General features: G+C 54.5%; 1 protein-coding gene across 5 annotated transcripts in view; it reads right to left on the reverse strand.

Annotated features, from left to right (window-relative positions):
- Nucleotides 1-1,418: 1,418 nt before the first annotated feature.
- Nucleotides 1,419-22,160, reverse strand: part of AMOTL1 (angiomotin like 1) — a 147,463-nt gene continuing 126,721 nt past the window's right edge. For 4 of the 5 annotated variants that reach the window (XM_059708111.1, XM_059708113.1, XM_059708116.1 and 1 more), the window contains 6 exons: nucleotides 20,435-20,584; nucleotides 15,024-15,214; nucleotides 12,155-12,280; nucleotides 11,306-11,532; nucleotides 8,268-8,543; nucleotides 1,419-7,430 (listed from right to left, as the gene is read on the reverse strand). In XM_059708111.1, coding sequence (XP_059564094.1) covers nucleotides 7,324-7,430; nucleotides 8,268-8,543; nucleotides 11,306-11,532; nucleotides 12,155-12,280; nucleotides 15,024-15,214; nucleotides 20,435-20,584 — 1,077 coding nt within the window. In that variant the 3' untranslated portion in view covers nucleotides 1,419-7,323. The remainder of the gene's footprint in view (nucleotides 7,431-8,267; nucleotides 8,544-11,305; nucleotides 11,533-12,154; nucleotides 12,281-15,023; nucleotides 15,215-20,434; nucleotides 20,585-22,160) is intronic. The other variant, XM_059708115.1, reaches the window with a different exon arrangement.

Consider the following 22,160-nt stretch of genomic DNA (forward strand, 5'->3'; position numbering starts at 1 on the left):
CTCAGGGCTGTTAAAGGGAAGTACTATTCCAAAGCCAGCTCAGGCTAGGGCCTCCCTCCCTCCCTCCAACAGCCAGAGGGTGAGTATCATCAGTTTCTGGCAATAGGACCATGACTCACATCAGAAGAGCCTCCCTTTGACAGAAACCCAGGCCAGATGGGGAGGGCCTCCCTCCGGGCTCCACAGGGAAGTGTGGAGGGGACAGACTGGTCCAGGGAGCAGGCTCACCTGGACATGCTCAGGACTATTTCTCCTTTCGGGCCTCACGCCTCACGAGGAAGAGCCTGGGCAACCCAAAGGCATCGTCACTCCTAGAGTGCACAGAGGTCCCAGCTCAGGACTCAGGGCAGAGGCCAGCCTGCCTTCAGGGTGCAGCCACAGGGCTACCACTTGGAAGAACTGCACAGAACCGCGGTCTCGGGGTGCACAAGGAGCCAAGAGAAAGGCCGGAGCTCAGGGCGCCCCCACAAACTGCAAGCACAGGGAGATGGGCACCAGCTTCGAGGGCCCTCGGCTTAGCCCCAAAGGCAGCGAGGCTTCCAGCTGCTCCTGGAGGGGCGCCGGGAGGGGAGGCCGGGGACTGCAGTGTGTCCTTTATGCCGCGCCAGTCACACCCGCATGCAGCAGAGGCCTGGGGGTCCCCCTGGGAGGCGGCAGGACGGGTCAGAACCCAAGCAGGTAGGAGCTTGCGCTCGGCTGACGCCCAGCACCTTCTGCCTGTCCCTGCCAGTGCACAGCTCTGCGTCCTGGGCTCAAATACCCCGCCACTTCACATCACCCTCTCCGCTGAAGGAGGCCCGCTCGGAGGATAAACAGAGGGCACCTCCTCCTCCCCAGCCGTGTCCCCTGGAGGTCACTGTCCCCTGGGGGGGGGGGGAGCCTGCACCCGAGGGCCCTCACAGGGTCTATTCTGTTCTCCTGCCTGAACTTGACCAGTCACCATGAGACCCCTTTCTGCCAAAGCCCCGCCCCTCTTTCCTGTGACCCTGAGTCACTAACAAGGCAGTGACATCTTCTGTGCCTATCCTGGGGCGCAGGCTGGTCCCCCACACTCTGGGCCCAGGCTGCTTAGATTAATTCCTGAGTGACAGCGGCCACTGGCAGGCTCTGGACCCAGGAGCCCCAAAAGAGGAGCCCAGAGGAGATCAAAGTGGCCCTGCCTCCCGCCAGCCCTGGCTCCTGCGCTTCCTCTGTCCTTTTTGTGTGGAGAAGCCAGGAGGGGGCGGGTGACACACTCCCTCCCGAGATCTGGGTGACTCACTTCCTTGTCAAATCCAGAGCCCGTTGGTGGAAGCAGAGCTCACAGGAAGCAAAACAGCCAGCGAGGCTGCCTCCCAGCAATAAAGTGAAATGAAACTCAACACACATTGATGGTGCACCCGGGGCACAAGTTCTTTGGAAAAGAGCAAGCTTGAGGACAAGAAAAGCTATTTCATCCTTTTATTATATACAATATTAAGGCACAAGTTTAAGCAGCAAAGAACAGGAAAATCTTTGGCTGACCAACAGTATCGGCGCTCTCTGGGGGACACACTCGTGTTCTTGGACCCCCCCCCCCCCCCACGCGGTACACAGACCCATCTGGCCGTGCAGCCCGGACACCCAGGTCAGGACCGACCGGCAGACTAACATGCCATCTGTCGCACCTAAGTCTGCTGGAGAGCACAGCACGCTGCCCCCAAGCACAGCGACACACACGGAAAGGCGGTGGCACCGGTGCGGTCCGAGTCCTGGCCGAGGCCGCTGCAGGCACCCGCCCTTCTCACAGAATTCCACAGGCTCTGTGCGTGCCTCGTGGAGGAGGAGGTCCCACTCTCACTCCTCAGAGGGAAAAAACACCTTCACGCAAAGATAACCACCATGGATACATCTGCATACATTCTGTTCGTAATAAATACTTACAGGCAGGTGTCTAGATGTGAACAGAATCCTAGGCAAAGTCACATGTAAACACACCACTGGGCGTCAAAGCTTCCGGGGCTGACACAAGAAAATGCGGTATAGGTACTTCATTATATTGAGAACAATTATTTTAATTCTGCAACGAAGCAAAGTTTCATGACAAACACCTCGCTCAGAGCATAACATGACAATAACATGCGCTAAGCATACACGGCTTTACAGGGCACCTACCGGAGTTTAAACCAATGACTCCGCGCTCACATCTGTGTGTATGCGGAGATGGGAGCTCATAGAAGGCACGGCGAGAGAACAGATTTAAAAAATGGATCCACTAGAAGTTACACAGACTCATGACGGCTGTCCTCCTAAGAAGTGGTCACTTTGAGGGGCTCCTGGAGTCCAAAGACTCACTCCGAGGAACATCTTAGGGGTTTTCTTGTGTTTTTTTAAAGCTAAAATGGTGTGACTTACCTTAATCACACAGCTTTGTTTAGCCAACCGAGTGAATGACTCGGATTTCTTCCAAACCTAAGTCCATGAAGCGTTCTATGTGTAAGGACACTGACATGAACACGCCGGTCCCAAAGCCATACCAACAGAGCGTTCGTTCACACCAAGTTCTCCTCGGGCAGCGCGGCCGTGACCAGGACAGTGTCGCCCAAAGGGCCGCCTTCTGAGGAGGGTGCGTAAGGTGAAACACTTGGATCTTCTGGATTTTAAGAAGAGAAACCCGACACACCACCTTACAGTCAGACCTCACATGTGTGCACCTACATATACATGTGTCTTTATACATCATTACATGACTAAACCAGAGAAGGGTTTTCCACTTAAAGGAAGAGAAGGAAACTGGTGGTTGGTTCCGGAGGAAATCCACGTACTGAAATGCCGACCTTGCCATGCTCCCAGCGGATCAGCTTCTGGCAACTTCTTTTTTTCCTTTTTTTTTTTTTCTTGGCATCTTCTTAATTCCTCCACCCACTTCCCATGGAGCCACATGTCAGAGGCAAACCCATTCCACTCCTCACACTGAATGAAGATGCTTTAAGCACACTGATGAACTAACCAGAAGGGAGAAAAGGAGACCAACATGTACATATAAAGCATAGACCACAACGGCCTCCGGTTTGGGGTGGGGAGAAGCCAACGGTGGGCTGGATGCTCTCTGGCTGCTGACAGCCTTCACCATTTCAGAACCCTGCGGGCGCCCGCGGGCCATGACCGTGTGCGCCTTCGCTCAGGAGCGCACGGTCATTCGGAGGGCACAGAAGCGCGCGCCACGGGCGCCAGTGCCGAGGCGCAGCGGGACTCTGGTTTTGGAAAACACACCTCCTTGCCCAGCAGAGCGCCCCATAGGATGTGCGCCAGCTCCCTGCCTGGACGCCTTTTAAACCCCAAGGTATTCTTCACCGCCCTGGGAGCGGGCCTCCCCTGACGGCTGTGCTCACTTCGGGCTCAGAAGGCTGCTGCCCGGGGGAGCTCGTCAGTCCAGCAGCACTCGCTGTGTAAAGGCCACTGCACCGTGAGGACCCAGGTGGCTGAGGGTAAAGCCGGGAGAACCAATCGGTCTCTGGAAGGTGGGCTTCTCTGCAGGGGGCGCCCTGACAGCCTCTCCCCTGAGCAACAGAACCCCGAGCTGTTCCTGTTCACAACTCATCTGGAGCCACCGCCTGGATATCCGAACCAAGCCCCGTGCAGTCAGGTGCACCCAGGAGCCCAGAGAGCAAGCCTGCAGGGCTGCAGAGGGAGGCCCGGCTGCTCTGGGTCTCCAGGCAGAGGCCCGTCGTGCATGCCTGCTTGGAACGGCTGAACTCAACACCGTCGTTAGCCAACACCGAGAGGAAAAAATGCACATGCCCTGAAGTTAGCTGCTGGAATCTGGCCGCACCGCCTAGCCCGTGCAGCACCCCGGGCGGCACACAGAAGCTGCCACCCACGTTCAAGGAGGAAGCAGAATTGCTCTGCACGTCTTCGCACAAAGTCAAAGCCTTGCCCTTTCTGCGATAGGCCTGCGAGCTCCATAATCAGACACCGCGGGGAACACCCACCAAGTCCAGACCCTGCGCAATGCACACATGCTTCTTAGGTGGTTGTGTAGCCACGCTTATAACGGGACACAAGGAGCTCCATCTATGCCTGGGGTTTATGGGCAATGCTAGGCGCTCTGGGCCCACTCCTGTTTTCTTTCTTTCTTTTTTTAAAAATCCTCACCCGAGGATATTTTTCCATTGATTTTTAGGGAGAGTAGAAGAGAGAGGGAAAGACAGAGAGAAACACTGATGTGAGAGAAACACACCCATTGGTTGCCTCCTGCATGAGCCCCGACCAGGGCCTGGGCCGGGGAGGAGCCTGCAACCAAGGTACATGCCCTTGACAGGAATCAAACTCGGGGCCCTTTGGTCACCAGGCTGAAGCTCTACCCACTGAGCAAAACCGGCTAGGACACTCGTCTTGTTACTTAGCTCCTGAGAGTGGGGCAGCTGCACGTATACACACACACACACACACACACACACACCACACACACGCACACACGCAAACGCATGCACATCACAGACGTGGGGGAGAGCAGGCCAAGATGTGGCACCAAAGGACAGTAATTATCCCTCCATCAGACGCAGTCCAGCCTGTGACAAAGGCACAGCTCCTCTCCACATTCATGGTTCAGATCCGGGTAATCCTGGCTGTGAGGCTCTGGGAAGGGACTCAGCCTCCCTGACGCCTCGTTTCCTCCTGTGAAATAAGGAGAATAAACGTGGCCCTGCTCCCGGGTGGCCTGCACTCACTGCAAGGTATTGCCATGGCGCCAGCATACAGTCAGCACTAAAAACCAGAGATGCTATTATTTCTTCTGAAAAATCAAATGATAACATATTGCAAACTGCCCAGAACATAGAGTGGGTGCTGAGGACAAGCACGCAGCGTGGCTTCAAGCGGGTTACAGAGATGAGGTGTCAGGGGCCCTGGCCTGGCAGGAAATCTCCCATAAAAGAGTTCTTAAAGCTGTAGGTCCCTTTTGTTAGGGAAGTCTTGGCAGGTTAGAAAACAGATCCACAAAGACCACAGCGCAACTGGAACGTGGTGATGTCCCTGCTTGCATTCTGACAATAACACGACGGGCATGTGTGCCAGTTGGTGCCAGGAGTGCCAGTGAGGTGCGTTAGAGCACGGAGACCAGGTCTGGGGGAAACTGGGCTGTGGCTCTCGCCCTCACCCACTTTCAGGGGAGCTGCCCAAGTTTGGAGTAGCCCAGACATGGGTGGGGATGGGGCTGGCAGAGGCGACTTGCCTTCCTATCTCTAGATACTTTCTCTCCTTCCTGGTGCATCCCAACAATAATCAGGCATCAAAATGTCCTTAAGAGTCAGTTGCCATCTACTGACCCTCATCACCCACAAAAAGTGATGAGAACAGAGACTGGAATGGGGATCCTCTGCCCCATGCACAGCAACCCTTTCCTCACTACGGGGCCTCTGTGCCTTCTCCTCACACGCCAGGGCATTTGGGGAGCTCCTCGCCCCGGCCGCTGCGGCTACCCGGCTGCACAATATTCAGCGGTGCTTAACCGGGGACAAAGGAGGCGGCAGGACGCGCAAGCTCAGGGCGCAGGCAGAGCAGCTGGGGGGTCACACCAACGCCAGGCCCCTCTGGGCAAAGCACTGGTTTCCTCCCTCCCCTCCAGCCGACACTTGTCATCCTTCAACCTCCTTATTTTGGGGAGGCTGTACCTCCACCCAGGTTACACTCTAAAAACCAACCCTCAAGTAAGCCAGCCAAGCAACATTTCCTGAGCAGGGCTGCCTCCAGGCTTCACTGAGGTGGTCTCGAGCCGGGGCCTCCCTCTCTTTCCTGAACTGAGCATGAGGCGCACGACCTGGAATAACAGCGTCCCGCTGGCTGCCGATGTGGACGTGGAGGGAGAACGGGAGAACGGCCTCAGGGCTGGAGCCGCTGCTCCTCTGTTCTGACCCAGCACCTCCTGGATCTGGGAGGAAAGCCTCCCGTCCGAGGGGTGAGATGGAGGCCGTCACACACAGGGACATGGGCCCCCACCTCCCTCCCTCCTGGCTCTTTAACACGATAGTCCTGTCTTTCATGTTAAAAAGACAGGCCTAAAAAATCAGACCAACCTGTAGGTTGCCAAGCAAGTTCATGGCAGAGTGGAGAGTGGGGAACGTGCTCAGGAGCCACAGGTCCGAGAAAGGGGACAGGGTACCCGCACAGGGCGGGCCCAGAGGCCACGAGTCCAGGGCCATTCATTTCCTGGCGTGCCATCCTGAAAGCCTTACCCTGCAGAGCCAAGAGGCGGGAACGCCAAGCTCCGTGCAAGAGCTGACGTGAGGGAGAAAAAAGCCAGGGCCACGCTCCTCATCCTCACACAGCGGTCACACTGGCTCTGGGCCTCCCGCCTCGCCAAAGCTCACCAAGTGCACAGTCAGAAAGACAGTAGCAGCTGCGGGGGAGGCAGCAGCCAGGAGGCCAGCCTAGGGCTCTGTCCCGCTGGCCACTGAGAAACACAGCAGGAATGCTGACAGTTCAGACACGGCTCTCGAGAATCCCAGACCTACTCTGTCACGTTTCACTTAAAAATGAAGAAGAAGAAGAAGAAGAAGGAGGAGGAGGAGGAGGAGGAGGAGGAGGAGGAGGAGGAGGAGGAGGAGGAGGAGGAGGAGGAGGAGGAATAAAATGAAAGAAAACGGAGCAAAGACAGAGAAGTCAGGCAAGTCGGGGAGGATGAGCACCAAGATCAAAACGCTCCCATTCTGTTCAGAAAACACCGCCTCGAGTCCACACAAGCTAGGAAGCCCCACCATCTCCTGCAAAACCCAAACCAAGCCGGTCATTAGCCGAGGCCCGGAAGGTGGCCCCTCCACATTTCATCTCGTCGTCACAGCCACACACATTCACAGGACACCCCCGGGGGGCACAGGTGGTATTTCATTACACCCAGAGGGGCTCCCAGAGACTTCTAGGAGGTTCTTAAACAGATGCTAGAGGGCAGGGAGAAGGGGGGTATTCCAAGGAAGATTCCGGTTCAGGTTTATGTGTTTATAACCAGAAAATGGGTGTACACAGACCCTCCCCATGAGATACATTTTCTGTACATTGGAAAATTCCATTTCCTATTTCTTCTTCATTTCCAAACCTACATGCATCGTCTCTCTGCCACCATAGGCAATAAAAATCCATAGCGTTCACTCCATCTTCATTCGTGTAGGTCTCCTGTTTTTTTTTTTTTTTTTTAAACATTTATAAAAAGTGTTCTTACGAATCTGAAATCTTTATCAGTTCCAATCATTCCTGGCTTCCCATCTACCACCTTCCCGATCGCTCTCCTTGCTCGTGCCGCTCCCTTGGCCACGCTCCTTCTCCTCCTCCGCTTGTCACCGTCCCGGCACGACGTTCCTCAGGGACACAGCGCTAGATGAGGACCTCCATCATCTCCGCGTCCGGGAACTCGGGCTTGTGCAGCAGGCTGCTGGCGCGGCCTTTGTGGTCAGGCGACTTCCCGTGGCCAGGAGAGCTCTCTGCCAAACACAAGAGAAGCGTCGGCAGCCCGCTCCTCGGTGCGGGCACCGGGTGTCTCTGTGGAACCCTTTCAGACACCACCCTCGCCCCCAGGGCCTGCAGGCAAGGCCCCTGGCTCACGTGGGGCAGGCACTTCTCACACATCCCCGTCTTCCTCGGAAAAGTGCATTCCAGGAATTAAATCTCAGAACAATGGCAATGCTGGACATGCTTATCTATTCCGTAGGATGAACAGTTCATTGATGCCCCAAATAACCCCACACTTCCTCAAAAGCATTCCTGAAGAGACCCATCCCCATGACTGAGATGAGTCCCCGTGACAAAGCCAGGTCTACTCTTTCCCGGGCGCTTCTGGACTCCTCGCAAGCTCACTCCTCCCAAGCCGTCTTCTCTTAAGTGTTTTCGGGTGACCCATTAGCACCGGCCTGAGTGCAGCGCCAGAGTTCCCCTCCTCTGCAGTTGAACCTGCCTTGTCCTTCAGGAAGGAGGCACCCCGACCCCAAATCCTGAATGAGTAAGGCCCCGTCCAGGTATCCCAGCCTCGGAGGCACCTGGTGCCTGGTACTGCCGCCCCCCACCCCCCCATACCTTGGACCACGTCTATTTCTGCCCCTTGTAGGAAAGGGCTGGTTACAAAGCACGGTAATAAATTAGGGGTGTCTACACACATTGCATTCCATAAGAGCGCACAGCCTAGCTGTATTGGGGTAACCATAATCATAAAAAACACCCACAGAGTGAGAGCTGCCCCCTCCCCAGCTCAACAAAGGCTCCCTCTCTCAGGCCAGGGAGCCCCAGGGTGTTTCCCTACAGCGTAACACCTCAGAACATCTTACCCAGTTTCTCTGCGGTCCCCTTGGCCGCTGGGTGTTTCAGGACCGGGCTGTTGGAAGGGGTCACACTCAGCCGGCCGCGGGTGGGCAAGGAGGCCATGTTGGGCCAGAAGAGTTCGGTGCTCTTGTCCGTCTGGGTGCTGCTGTCTTTGCTGCCCGTCTTGGCGTGGGCGCTGCCGGCCGACGTGGCGGACACTGTTGGGGCCGGTGCTGTGGCGGGCGGGGCGGGCAGCGCGGGGGTGGAGGCGTGCTCGTGGTGCTCCTTCCCCAGCAGCAGCCCTGAGGACGGAAGGATAGGTTTTCAATGCTGTTCTTTAATACAAACCAAATCCCTCCTCTCGGGGATCATTTTCTTCTTGACTCAGGACTCACCAAAGGCACTTATAAGCACTGACTCTGTGCCTGACCAGTTGAGAAGCACTGAGGAAATTAAACAACGGAAAAGACCTAGTCCCCTCCCCAAAAATGTATAGTTGTTTTTAAGGAGTTGCAAAGCAAACTGATTATAACCTAATATGATAAACAGTAGGATAAAATGACTCTAAAGTGGCATGAGATACCCAGTAGCCAGTGTCGAGGGTGGGGGATTCTGTAAGGCTGTCTGGAGCAAGTTGATGCTTGCTCCGCCTCACGCAGGCCGGGGAGGGCTGGCCTCGAGTCGTGGTTGTGTGCTTTAGAAAAACGGAGTCCTAGGCATGGCCCCACTGGCCTGCTGTGCTTCTCAACGGCCCACAGTTCCACCCGTCTTGGCACTGGATGGTCTCCCGCAGCACCGGGGTCAAATACAACCTTGTTTCCAGGTCAGGCCGACACCCAGGAGACCCAGCAGCTGAGAGCCACGGCCCCGAGAAGCAGGAAACCAGCCGGGCCCTGGGAAGAGCCACTCGGCCGCTTCTCGCGGGGGCCCGGGGTAGGCAGGCTGGGGGCAGGAGCGAGGAAGCGCTGGAGGGAACAGGCAGGCACGGTGGGCAGTGCTTTCCCTCCTCCTCAACGTCTCCCTGCAGCGCCGGGCAGGACAGCTCCGTTTTTATTTAAATAATGAAACACGGCACACATTCAGAAACGTGCCAGCACTCCGAACACTAGCCTATAGAAAATGCGGTCAGCACAGTCAACTGCTTGTTCACGCGGCCGAACCAGCCAGCGATTCATACAGTGTCCTCCCCAGGGCTGTCGGAGGTGCCATTCACAGAAACACAGAGCAGCTCGGTGCGCCCGGCTGCGTCCTCCAACGGAACGTGCCTCTTGGTGGCTTGGATGTGTTGTTAACAGAGGATTCCATTCAGCGGGTGGGGCCTGAGGCTGCTTCTCTAACAAGCTCCCAGGCGAGGCCGGTGATGCTGGTCCACCGGCCACACTCGGAGAGGCCGGGGACTTCGCACACGTCACCTCCCTTCGTACGTCACAGCAGCGCTGAGGTAGGCCCCGTGTTAGCCTCTGCTTTCCGGACATGGAAACGGCGGAGAAGTGAGCATCTCACAGCTAAGAAGGCGCAGAAATGGGATTCAAGCCCAGCTGTGCCCAGCTCTACCCCAACCTGTGTTCTTCCCTCCTAACCAGCTGCAGGCTGACAGGGATGATCTCATGGAAGTAGGTCACTGGCCAGTCATCTCACCCGGAGCCCTCGCCATCAGCAGGGCGTACACTGTCACCCCCACCCCCTTCCAGGGCCCGTTGGGCAAGAGATGGTGGAAGCAGCGTGGGGACTGTGCAGAGGCCGTGTCTGCTGCTTCTGCCCTGCCTCTCAGAGAGCCTCTCTGGTTTTGTGACGCGTGGACACCAATGACAATGGCAATAATGGGAGGAACACAGTGCAGAGAACACAGCAATTCTTCCTGCAGACGGGGTCCTCTCCCAGGCCTGGTGTAGCCCTGCAGATGCCAGGGACACAGGCACAGAGACCAGAGAAACGCCCGTCTGGCTGCATGTTGCAAACGGACCTGGGCAAACGGGCCTGGGTACCAACTCTCGGGCTCCCTAACTGTGTGGGGAGCTAAGTGTCCTGTGGGGGGGGGAAGGGGAGGGGGGGCGCCTTTGATGATCCCAGCTGCTGTCCACCCGCATCGTCTTTGAAGTGCTGTCCCCGAGCGCAGGGGCTGCTGAGGCCACCTGTGGAGGCACTTCACTCGGAGATTCTGGCTGGGAGCCTTGATCCCCCGACCCTGGCAGGTTCATACTGGAAGCTCTTATCCCTTCTGGCACGAAGCAGCCAGGCTCCTCTGGGGTTCTGTGCTGACAAAAACTGGCTCTCGACTCCACAGATAAAGAAAACACACTGACCCAGGGAAATGCATCAAAGGAGGCCAGACCCTGCAGCTGCCAGAGTGCGGCAGGGGGAGCCGGGGGGAGCACATGTGTCTGGGAATGCTGCCTGCTTCCTCTCCAGACCCAGCGAGCCGTCGACAGGCTGGCCCTCGCCCCAGGAAACCCATTCGTGGCTAACACCACATCTGCAGAATTCTCAAAACTCTGCCCGTGTAACAACCATGCAACCAGCACCACAACCACCAGCCTCTCACGCTCGCACACTTCCTCCGAAGTGCCTCTGCCCGGTTATCTCACTTCGCTCTCCCCACGGCCCAGGAGCAACAGGACAGGCACTGCCCTGCTTTTCCAGGCGCAGAAGCGGAGGCAGAGCAGTCTGACAAGTGGTCAGGGGCAGAGCCAAGTTCAGAGGCCTGATGTCTATGGGCTTTTCCATTTTATGCTGTGAGGGTCGGGCACTTCCACTTTCAACCGTGATGATAAGTACATGAGTCAACCCATGGCCAACAGCCAATCTGGTGGTATAGCCACTGCCTCCACATCGCTCATTCAGCGTTCACAGCCAAAGTATGATTGGTTATCCTCCCCATTTCACAGATGAGTAAACTGAGACTTGGGAATACTCAGCGACAGTTCTGTGTCCCATGAGGGGCAGAAGCCAGACACTACAAAAGTGTCAGGACTTTTTCCACCAGATGAGGTTGCCTCTCAGAGCTGGTGTATAGCTCTTGCCTTCCAGACCCTAGACCCCAGCCGGATGGAGTCGTGGGGCTCACCTATGCTCCCCTTCCAGGTCCTCTCTTCCTTCTTCTCCTCCGCTAACTGGCTGCTGGTCAGAGAGGTCTGGCGGGAGTGTGTCCCGGTGGCCGCAGCAATGGAAGGGACGGAGCGGGCGGGCCGCAGGCTTGAGGAGTCCGCCTTCCCGGCGTCTTTGCGGGATCGCTGCTGAAGGACCTTAATCATGGCATCCCTCTCGATGATCTTGGCATGGAGATTTTTAATGCTGAATAACAAAACAAAACAAAACAAGTCACAATCACACTCCATTTGGCTAGGAAAACACGAAACGTTTTTCAGGTTGCCCAGGGACTTGAATTAGAATTCAGGATGGAGAATGAAGCGCAGTAAAGTCTTCAAACATTTCCTATCTGCAAAGTGTATAAGCTGGATCTTTGGTAGTAGATCAGAGGGGTGCACCTCCTCTGGCCCCTGGGGAGCCCCTGGGACTTGCTGGGAACCTGAGGACATAGGTGAGAAAGGTGTGGCCTCCCAGCAGCGGCTCAGAGGCCCGCTCAGAGGGCCTGGGTCCCTGGCTGTGGGTGGGAGAGCAGCAGGAAGCCTCATTCAGGGCCAGCCTTCCACGGAGGTCAGTTTCCCTATTTTCTCAGAAAGACAGAAGATGAACAGGTTTTCTGGGAGAAGTTAATTTTCCCCACCAAGGCCAAAAATGAGAATCAGAAAACACTCGAGCTCTTTTCAAACTTGGAGAGTAACTTGCCGCACCTGCCAGCTGTTCAGAGCAGGGGCTGGGGCTGGAGTGTGAGCCCAAACGCGGGCCCGGGGGTCGTGAGGTGCGTGGCCAGGGTGGAGCGCAGTGTCACGGCCGCGCACGCGGCTGTCCTTACGTGTACTCCATGTCCTGACACCTCCTGGCGGCCTGCACCACCTCCTCCTCCTCCTGCCAGATGTGGGCCTCCAGCGAGGCCTCGCCGTAGCTGCCGTTCCGCGAGTGGTTGATGATCGTGGTGTCCCTGGCAACACAGGACACATGGAGGGTGATGCGAACGCTCACTGAGAGGCGTGAGAGGCCACCGCACTAAACATCTCTCTCCACACACTCCTCCCCCCGCTTTCCCTCCTGGATCCTGGCCCATTCCCTCCCTCAGCTTGGTGGAATGAAGACAGTATCTAAGGAAAACAAAACAAAATCCCACAGTAACAATTCCCTGCCCTCTACCAGCACCACCGTGGATCACGCTATGACTATGGACGCTGCACCTGCTGACACGTGGGTACTATTATTATAGTTCATAGGGTCTCTCGTTCACACTTATCCTTTCTGACTTTCTCAATCGGAGTTGAAGTTTTATGGCTGCTCCTTACCCACACAGCAGCTATTTCAGTATTTCACAGTAAATGGGGACTCAGTAAATACTTAAAGCGGATACTGGTCCTCTTGGACAGAGAGGCTCACGCTGAAAGCTCCATCCTGCTTGCTTTCTAGCTCGCTTCTCCTTGCATGGGCCCCTGCCCGGGACTCAGGTCCACTCGGCGTGACAGCCACGCCAGCAGCACCGCCGAGAGATGAAGACACACAAGACACCCTGTCCTTGGAGAGTGCAGCGCACGGTGGAAGACGGGAGGGACAGACACGGGCTGTCTTATGGAAAACAACTGGCCAAAGAGAACTCTTCCTGCCGCTGGTTTCGGCAATTTGATCGCTCCTAGTTAACGATGGCTGCTAAGAATAGGATCACTGTGCCCTGGCCGGGTGGCTCAGTTGGTCAGAGTATCATCCCGATACACTCAGGTTGCGGGTTTGATCCCCAATCAGGGTATATGCAAGAATCAACCAATGAGTCCAGCTCGCAAAGGCTTTTGCAGAATCGCACGTCTGTAGGCAGCCAGAGCTGGGGAAGCCTTGCATGCGGGGTCCCGCCTCCCTATGCCATGCTCTTGCCATTAAAAACCACAGGGCATCACCGAGAGCCATGCCCCAGACCAAAGCTGGCAAAGAAGCCAAGCCCCTTTGTAACTCTAGGATGGTTTGTTCTCTTCCACAGGGTAGAGAGGTGATATACTAATCACCTTACAGAGCAAAAAGCTGAAAAGAAAAACATCCCAATTGTGTAACCATCAAGAAATACTTCCAAGAGCGTCAATGTTCCCACCCAGATGGTCCAAAGACTGAACTGGGGGCTGCAACCCCGTCCCCTCTAGCATCACGACCGCAGCTTCGACACAGCAGACGTCTCAAACGTCCATCCCCACCCCCGGGGGCTCGCTTGGATGGGGTTCTGTGGGCTGTTTCCCCTCAGAGCACAGACCTGCATGAACAACACTCGGGCACTAGGAACTGATTCCCAAGTGGCCATGTCCCCCGTGAATCCGCAGGTCTCCCCAGACGCGAGTGTGCCGTGGCGCCCAGCGGAGGCATCGATGCCCCCATGGGTGGCACTGCCCTCCGCCCAGTCCTGGAGGCATCAGGTGAGCGTACTGCTGGCGGGTCTCCTCTACGTGAGGATGAACACGAGAGCCCATGGGCGGCTTACGAAGGACCCCCTCTGCCCCAATGGGCCTCCTCTTCTTCAGTAGAGAAGAAATAACACATCCCAAAGAAACGTGGGGCTGACCAGCCCAATATTATGGATGCACTTTTGAAACTTGAGGATGGCTTCCAACTACACCCGTGGTCGGCAAACAGCGGCTCGCGAGCCACATGCAGCGCTTTGGCCCCTTGAGTGTGGTTCTTCCTAAACCTTAGGAGTGCCCTAATTAAGTTAATAACAATGTACCTACCTATATAGTTTAAGTTTAAAAAATTTGGCTCTAAAAATAAATTTCAATCGTTGCACTGTTGATATTTGGCTCTGTTGACTGAGTTTGCCGACCACTGAACTAGACTAATCCTAAATTTTAGTGAATTCCAAACAACTCCGAATGAAATGTAACTTATTGGCAAAGGGCAAAGTGGTGGGAGGCGGGGTGAGGGAGCGGCAGTGAGAGAGAGAGAGGATGGGGAGATGCTCGGCCGCCCCAGCGGCGCGGGCGATCACGCGTGCAGGTGAGCGCGGCGATCAAGGAGCTACCTGCTCACCCAGACAGCAGGAGTTTCACAGAATTTTTCTGTCAATTATTGAACATTTTGAGCCAATTTTGAAAGAAGAATAAGGTTGTGCACTACAGAAAGGAAAGAAGGCAACAGAGGTCATAACAGACGGCGGCAGAAAACAACTGCCAGCCAAGTGGAATCAGGCTTGAAGGCAGACAGGTCTCTCTTCCCGCGTGGCCCCACCACTGACGAGCAGTGCGACTCGGAATAAACCGCCGCACCTCCCTAGCCCCATTTCTTCACCTGCCAACGAGGGTAATAACAGTGCCTCCTTTCAGGGCTGTTAGGAGAATGAATTCTTCTTCTTGTCCGGCCCCTGTCACACACCCGCTGTTGAAATAAACTCTCCCAACATCACACTTGAAGACCGAATAGTAGCCCTGGGCGGTTTGGCTCAGTGGATAGAGTGTCGGCCTGCGGACTGAAGGGTCCCAGGTTCGATTCTGGTCAAGGGCAAGTACCTTGGTTGAGGGCACATCTCCAGTAGGGGGTGTGCAGGAGGCAGCTGATCGATGTTTCTCTCTCATCGATGTTTCTAACTCTCTATCCCTCTCCCTTCCTCTGTATGTATTTAAAAAAAAAAAAGACCTAATAGTATCCCGCTGTGTGAATGCACTTTACCTAGGGGAGTGAAGCCCCGTGGGACCCCAGGCTGGCCTCACCTCTCAGCTGCGGCGGTGGCTGCGGCGTTCATGGCAAAGTGCCGGATGGTGCTCTCTTCCAGATACTTCTGCTCCCACTTGGTCATGTCGGCCTCCAGCGCCAGGATCCGCTCCTCCTTCTCCCTCACAAGTTCCATGAGGGCCGGGGCATTGTATTCCAGCATGCTGGCTGGCGGGCCGTTTCCATGTTTCTAGAGAAGCAGAGAGAGAACATCTTGATGCGAAACGGGGGCTATAACGCAGACCACGTGAACCGTGTCTGCAGTTGCCTGGGTGGAGCACAGAGTTCACCCAGAGCCGCAGCGCGTTCGCACACCTTACCATCCCACTCTCGCTCCCTCTCCAGGAGGGATGACCAACCTTCGCAGATCCTAACACCAGGCTACCTCACCTACCAAATTCCTGCCTCAATGAATTGTCATGTAACTTTATCGTATAAATAGACAATATTATCCCAATTTTACAGAGGAGAAAACTAAGCTTCAGAGAGGCTAGATGAACTGTTCCATGTCTCTGGGCGACAGCAGGGTCAGGATTCAAACCCACGTCTGTCGGTCCATACGGCTCTGCATGACAAGAAGTGGCTTGTCCAACGTCCTGCAGCTCATTTATACCAAAAGCAAGAGCCTCCTGGTCTGGGCACTTTCTCCCGCGCTCTCAGAAGTGATTCCAGGTGTCTGTCTTCCCCGAGGCTGGGAGATAAAATGGAGAGGCCCAGGAACTGGGAGCGAGAAGCCCTGACACGCGTGCTCTCCCGGCTGCAGAGCTCTCGTCTGGGAAACAAATGAATACCTGCCCCACTTAGAAGCCTGGGAGTCAAACAAGATAATGCACATGAGAGCATTTAATAAACTTTAAAGGGCTAAACAAAGTAAGGAGCTGCCAGAAAGTCTGTGATGCAAGCTCAGCCCGTTCTTGTCACCGGGGTCTGTAAGACAAGGAATAAAGCGGATGTCTTAGCTGGATGCTCACAGAGGAGAATATTCACGTTTCAGATTTTTTTCCCTTTTAACTCAGGCATCCTATTTCCTCTAAGCAGCACGGCTTGGAGGACGATGGGGTTTGAGGAGGTTCTGACTTCAGGGACAATGACTTCATCCCAGCTATTCCATGTCCCCTCCAGTTTACCCAGGGGTCACACACTGCAAATGCAGAGCTGGCTGCAAGGTGAGAGAGGCACTCTGAACCACACACAAGCTCGAGCCGCCCTGATGGAGGCTCATCCTACCAGAGAAAGAAGAGCAATGGGCCCACAGGCTTTTGTAAACCGTATGATTGTGTTCAATTTTTTAAAGCTACAAATACCAACTATTCTAGGATCTTGCCAGGGACTAACATTTAATCAGGAGCAGAGCGAAGGCATGCACCTGTCCTCATCCACCTGCACAGGAAGTCACGGACTCCGGAGCCAGCCCCTGGCCTCAGGCAGGAGGACATCGGGTCCGGCAACACAAGAGCTCCCTTGTTCTCAGAAACGGTCCAAGAAAAAGATCCCACAGCCTCACTCAGCTGCCTCCACGCTGGTCAGGTTCTCTCTGAATCCTAAGGTTCCCATCTCAGCTGGTTTATTCATTTTGAGCTCACATGAGTCTTCACAGAGCACCTAATTCAGGCCATTAAGACTTATTAAATAAAAGCATGAGTTTCAACACTCAAGCATAGCACAATCTAACAGGCAAGCATGCCGGCCAGGACAATGGGCCGACGGTTAGGCAGGCCAGCTTCTGCTGCCCATTCAGTTGATCAACAAATATTTACTGAGCACGTACTAGTACACCATGTGCTGGGAATACCACAGTGAACACATTTCTGTCACCTTTTCCAGTGGGACTGGAAGAGCTGGAGTAAGGGAGGGATGTGGGAGAGGGTGCCAGGATGCCCGGGCCTTGCACATACTCTGAAGGTCATGATGGTAAAACAACGATAGCTATTCTTTCTCAATGAGTTGCTCAGTGCCGGGCACTGTGCGGATTTTCTTATCTGAGGTTATACGTGTAAGGTCAGCATACGTATTGGCCCCATTTTAAAGACAAGGAAGTTGAGGCTCAGACAGCTCACTCACCCAAGGGCACTTTCCTAGTAGGAGGAGCAGGCAGGGGTCACCCACCTTAGTCAGTCTAACCCTGGAGTCATCCTGTGAATCAATTGACTCCATGTTGCTCTGTTACCTCCAGTCTACCCACTGTCGGGAAGGTTCCAGGCACCTCTCAAGATTAACCGCGGCTCATGTGGGGGCTTTGTGCTGTTAAGGATGTGGGTGGAGAAGTTCGGCTGTGTCCCGGCATCAGTCTAAGGGCAGAGAGCCCTTGTGTGGGTCTTGATTTAATAAGTTCTCTGAGCTACTCTCTCCAACGGTCCCTTCAGAATAACACCCTATGGGGAGTGGCTTTGTTGAGGGGGGATATGACCAGGAGCTCTGCTACCATGTGACCTCAGTGTGACCTTCCTACAAAGGTCAGATAAATGCCTCTGCAGCTCAGGAGTGAGGAGCGGGGTGCCAGTGGGCTGGTTACATCCAGGCAAGCATATGCAGGAGCTGCTGCAGAGTGAATGAGGAGGAAGCTGATCAGCAAGGCCCCTGGGTGGCCTTTCCTAGAAAGGCTGAGTTTCTTGGGGGACCTCAGGCACGGGAGTGGACTAGAGTGGACTTCAGGCATCCCCGCTGAGAGCCAGCAGGCCTGCACTCACCACACCGTCCATGGGCTCCAGGCAGGAGTCTGACCAAACTTTGTAGTATACTAGAGGCCCTAGTATACTAGGGAGGGAGTCCCTCAGTCTGGCATGCACCCTCTCGAAGTCTGGGATGCCTTGGGGGACATCCCTCTTGCAGTCCAGGATCCCTCGTTCCTTACCGCTTGGCTCGCTGCTCCTTAGCACTCTGCAGAGGCAGGAGAGGCTCCCACCACCACCACTGTGCTTGCCAGCCATGAGCTCGGCTTCTGGCTGAGCAGTGTTCCTCCTGTGGGAGTGCACTGACCACGAGGGTCAGCTCCTGCATTGAGCGTCTGCCCTCTGGTGGTCAGTGCGCATCATAGTGACTGGTTGTTCTGGTCATTCCACCATAACAGTCGCTTAGGCTTTTATTATATAGATTCCACATGGAACTAACTAGAAACTCAAGGTTTTGGGGTGAATTTATGTGTAATAAAATTTTTACCTTTTTTGGTTATAGAATAACTAGTGTCCGGGTGCACAGATTCGTGCACATGGAAAGGAAATTAATTAGAAGAACTATTTTAATATCGCTATTTGTCCTTTATAATAGAAGTGTCAACCAAATTCATGATTGACAATGATAGATGGAAACACACGCATGCGATTGGCGCCAGCAAGAGCTTTATATGTATCGCGCATGCGTGAGTCAACTTCGCCTTGTATATATATATATAGATGTATGCTCACTGACAAAATGATAGAATACAGAAGTATTCAAGGAAAAATTAAAAAAATAATACTCATCTTTTTAATGAGGAAGTAAAACAACAAGGAAACTAATATCATAAGAGATGGATCAACACGCTCATGAAAAGAAACTGATATTATTTTTAAAGAGATGCCGAGGTAAACAAAGTTCTGTTTAGCTCTATATAGATCATCTCCCCTCTTTTTGGTCTCATGTCAGCCATAACCAGCAGGGAGTCTGCTGTCAGCCCCCCAGACTAGATCCAAAATGCAAGCCAAGTAATTTTCCTGGAGAGCCTCATCATGAAACCTCTGTCTCCCCTCCCCCTCCCCCAGGTACTCCCAGAACTGCCAGCAGCCTCTGGCATGGCAGGGACTCGTGTCTGCCCGTCTGAGAAAGCAATGGGCGTGAGGGTGCATGGCTCTGAGCGTGCACACTGTGAACAGTCCTCTGTGGCAAGGGATATTTTTCAAATCATTCTCACCTCACATTTCTCCTTGGTACACAGCAAGGATAATGGGGTTGAGTCTGGCTTTATAGCATTCAAAATAGAAGGTCCCAGGATAAGTTACCTAACCCTAGGGGCTGGGGACACAGGAACTGGAAACAAACATTCTCTGCAGCGCTGAGTTTTGCCCGTTTTGCCAGCCAACGGTTCGTGCGGCTCACCGGTGCCAGCGCGGTGCCAGCTTCCGAGAAGCCGGCCCTCCAGGGAGAAGGTTCAGACCTCAGTAACTGCACAGGGGGAACAGCTGGAGGGTGGCCCACAGGCCAGGGAAGACGGCCCAGGGAGGACGGGGCAGCAGTCCAGAGACAGACTCACCCTTCCTTACGAGCCACCAACTTAGCCAAGGTGGTGGGCGGCCGGGTGGGTTCCTTAATGTTCTGGGCGATCTCACCGACACCTCCTCCGCCCGCCAAGTACACACGCCCGGGAAACGTGGGCGCCGGCCATGAGAGAGGGCGGGGCCGGCCCGCGTGTGCTCTTTCAAGTGTTTCCAAGTCTTTCACCCACAGCCACTGTGCCCCGTCCAGTAGGTAATCCCACGGAGCCGTCTTGCATTCCCCTGGTTCCCGACTGAGGGCGCACCCTTCATCGCTGCAGAGGGCTTTGCCCACCGCACTGGCCAACGGCGCATGGCCAGGCGCTCGCTGGAGCCAGGAGTCTGACGGCCTGGGAGGCTCCCAGTCCAGCCACAGGGCCGTCCTGCAGGCTCGTCCCCTAGCCGAGGCACACGGAGCCCGGCTGGGGCGTTTTACTTGAGCTTATTTATAGCTGAGTTAGGCTAACTGCTGCTGCCAGGATGAAACGAGGCAGAGGAGCAGGAGCTTACGGCCAATATTACACTCCAGGGATCGTCCTGAACGCCTTCCTCTCCTTTACCTCGGACATGCACTGATGGTCAGTCCTTCTAATCTCCCGCTCTGCCCGCTCCCCCTGGATTCCCACTGCCACTCCCCGCGATGACACCAACAGCCCTCAGGCCGGCTTCCTCCCCGTCGCCATCTGCCCCCCAAGACACCCCTGACACCACCAGAGCACTCCTTCCCCAGCCCTGTGCACGACATTCCTCTCCAGCTGAAAAACTACCATCGTTGGCTCTGTTGTCACAGGACAAAGCCCAGTCCCTCACCTGGACCACACGCCTTCCATGGCTGCCTCATCCCTCCAGCGCCGCACTGGGCTACACCCTGCTGCCCCGAACTGCCTCTCTCCTTGACATATCCTTCCTCTACTTCTGATGTTCTACTCAGAACGCCCCGAAAACTCATCTTTCAAAGTCCAACTCAAATGTCCGCCTCTGGGAAGCCGTCTAAAGCCACATTCCCCAATGCCCAGCCACCTTCTGTGAGGACATCACTCGAGTGAGTGGACTCCCCGTCCTCCCCTGGCCGCTGTGCTGGCTCCCTAGGACAGGGAGCTCTCCTTGACCCCGGCCCCCCCAGTGCCGAGAGCGGAGCCTCGTGTGCATCCTGCCGTCTGTCAGCCCCGCCCCCGGCCACGCACCTGCTGGGTCCTCAGGGCGTCCAGCTCTCGCTCCAGCCAGGTCCGAAGTCTCCGCTCCATCTGCTCCCGCTTCTCACATGCGGACTGCAGCTGGGTCAGCGCCTGCTGCAGCTTCTCCACCTTCTCCACGTAGGCTTGCTTCTCTCGTAGCTGAGCGGAGGGAGAAAAGGAACCCAGGATCGGACTGGCGGTTCTCAGCACCGGTGTGGAGGGAGACCAGGCTTCAACTACCAGTGCATGTGCCCCCCTACTCCTCCCACTGCCGTGAGCTGGCACAGAAAGGGGTTAGACACGGCCACCAGGTGTACCTCACACGGCTGGGATGCTTGGAATCGAAGACCCTACTGGGGCCCCTGCCTTCAGTTATTGGTACAGCTCTGAGCGCAATCCTTGGTTACTGCTTAGTAATTATAGCATTTGCTGGCATTGGAAATGGGGTTAAGAGTTTTTAATGTGATGAGGAAATGCTTACTCTACAATGTTAACTGAAAAATCCAGAATAAAAAATTATATACAACATTATCACAACTCTGTCTATCCATCTATGAAGACAACAAGACAGAAAGGAAATACTTAAAAGCACTAACCAGCCCGGTCAGTTTGGCTCACTGGTTAGAGCACCGGCCCGCGGACCGACTTCTGATCAAGGGCGTGTAACTCAGTTGTGGGTTTGATCCCGACCCCAGTTGGGGGGAGTGCAGGAGCAACAAATCGATGTCTCTCTCACATTGACATTCTCTTTCTCTCTCTCTCTCCCCTTCTCAATGGAAAAAATATCCTCAGGTGAGGATAAGAAATCAATAAAAAAATAAAAATAAAAGCACTAACCGTGTTTATCTGTATGGCTGAATAGACATTTCTCATCTTCTTTATTCTCCTCCGGATTTTTCAAATTTTCCATAATAATTATGAATTACTATTATAATAGAGAATAATTGTGTGTGTGTTTATATGCACGTGTGCCCATGTGTATGTCTGAACAAAGATTAAAATTTCTCATTCTAGGTAATGGTGGAGTAACTTTCTCCTAAAGGTTTGAGCCTTTACAGAGTAGCTGACAGCCCTGAAGAGGCCAGAAGGGCATGAACACCCAACAACCACGGAGGAGATGGAAATTAAGGTCAAAATGACCGTTGGAAACGTCACGTCCAGTATGGACTGAGAATCCCAATTAACAATTTCAAGTTCTTACCCTCAGACTTTGTTTTCTTCCAGCGACACGTTTGGGCCGTGACCATGAATCCCAGGCACATTTCTAACTTTCTGGGAAGTAGCTGGTGTCAAAAATCAGGTCGAGGCACTTATTATCTGGTCCTGAGTGGGGAGGCCAGATGCCACTTCCTGCCATTCTGCATCTGGGCGTGCAAATGCCTTGCAGGTGACTCAGATCCTGGGTTTAACCCACAGCTGCACTGGCGCGGGGGAACATGCTGGGATGTAGAGCTGCTGTGAGGGGGTCTGACTTAGCAGGCTGCACTGCCCTGAGCTGAGCCTGTATGCTAGCCAGAGCCACTGGAATAAAATGGAGGTACTTCTGATCTTTCAAGGGTAGTGGCAAGAACAGCAACTTTATTATTATTTTTTAAATTATATTTTTATTGATTTCAGAGAGGAAGGGAGAGTAGAGATAGAAACATCAACGATGAGAGGATTATTGATTGGCTGCCTCCTACATACCCCCTACTGAGGATAGAGCCCGCAACCCGGGCATGTGCCCTTACTGGGA

This window comes from Myotis daubentonii, chromosome 9 (genome assembly GCF_963259705.1).
Source record: "Myotis daubentonii chromosome 9, mMyoDau2.1, whole genome shotgun sequence".
NCBI lineage: Eukaryota > Metazoa > Chordata > Mammalia > Chiroptera > Vespertilionidae > Myotis > Myotis daubentonii.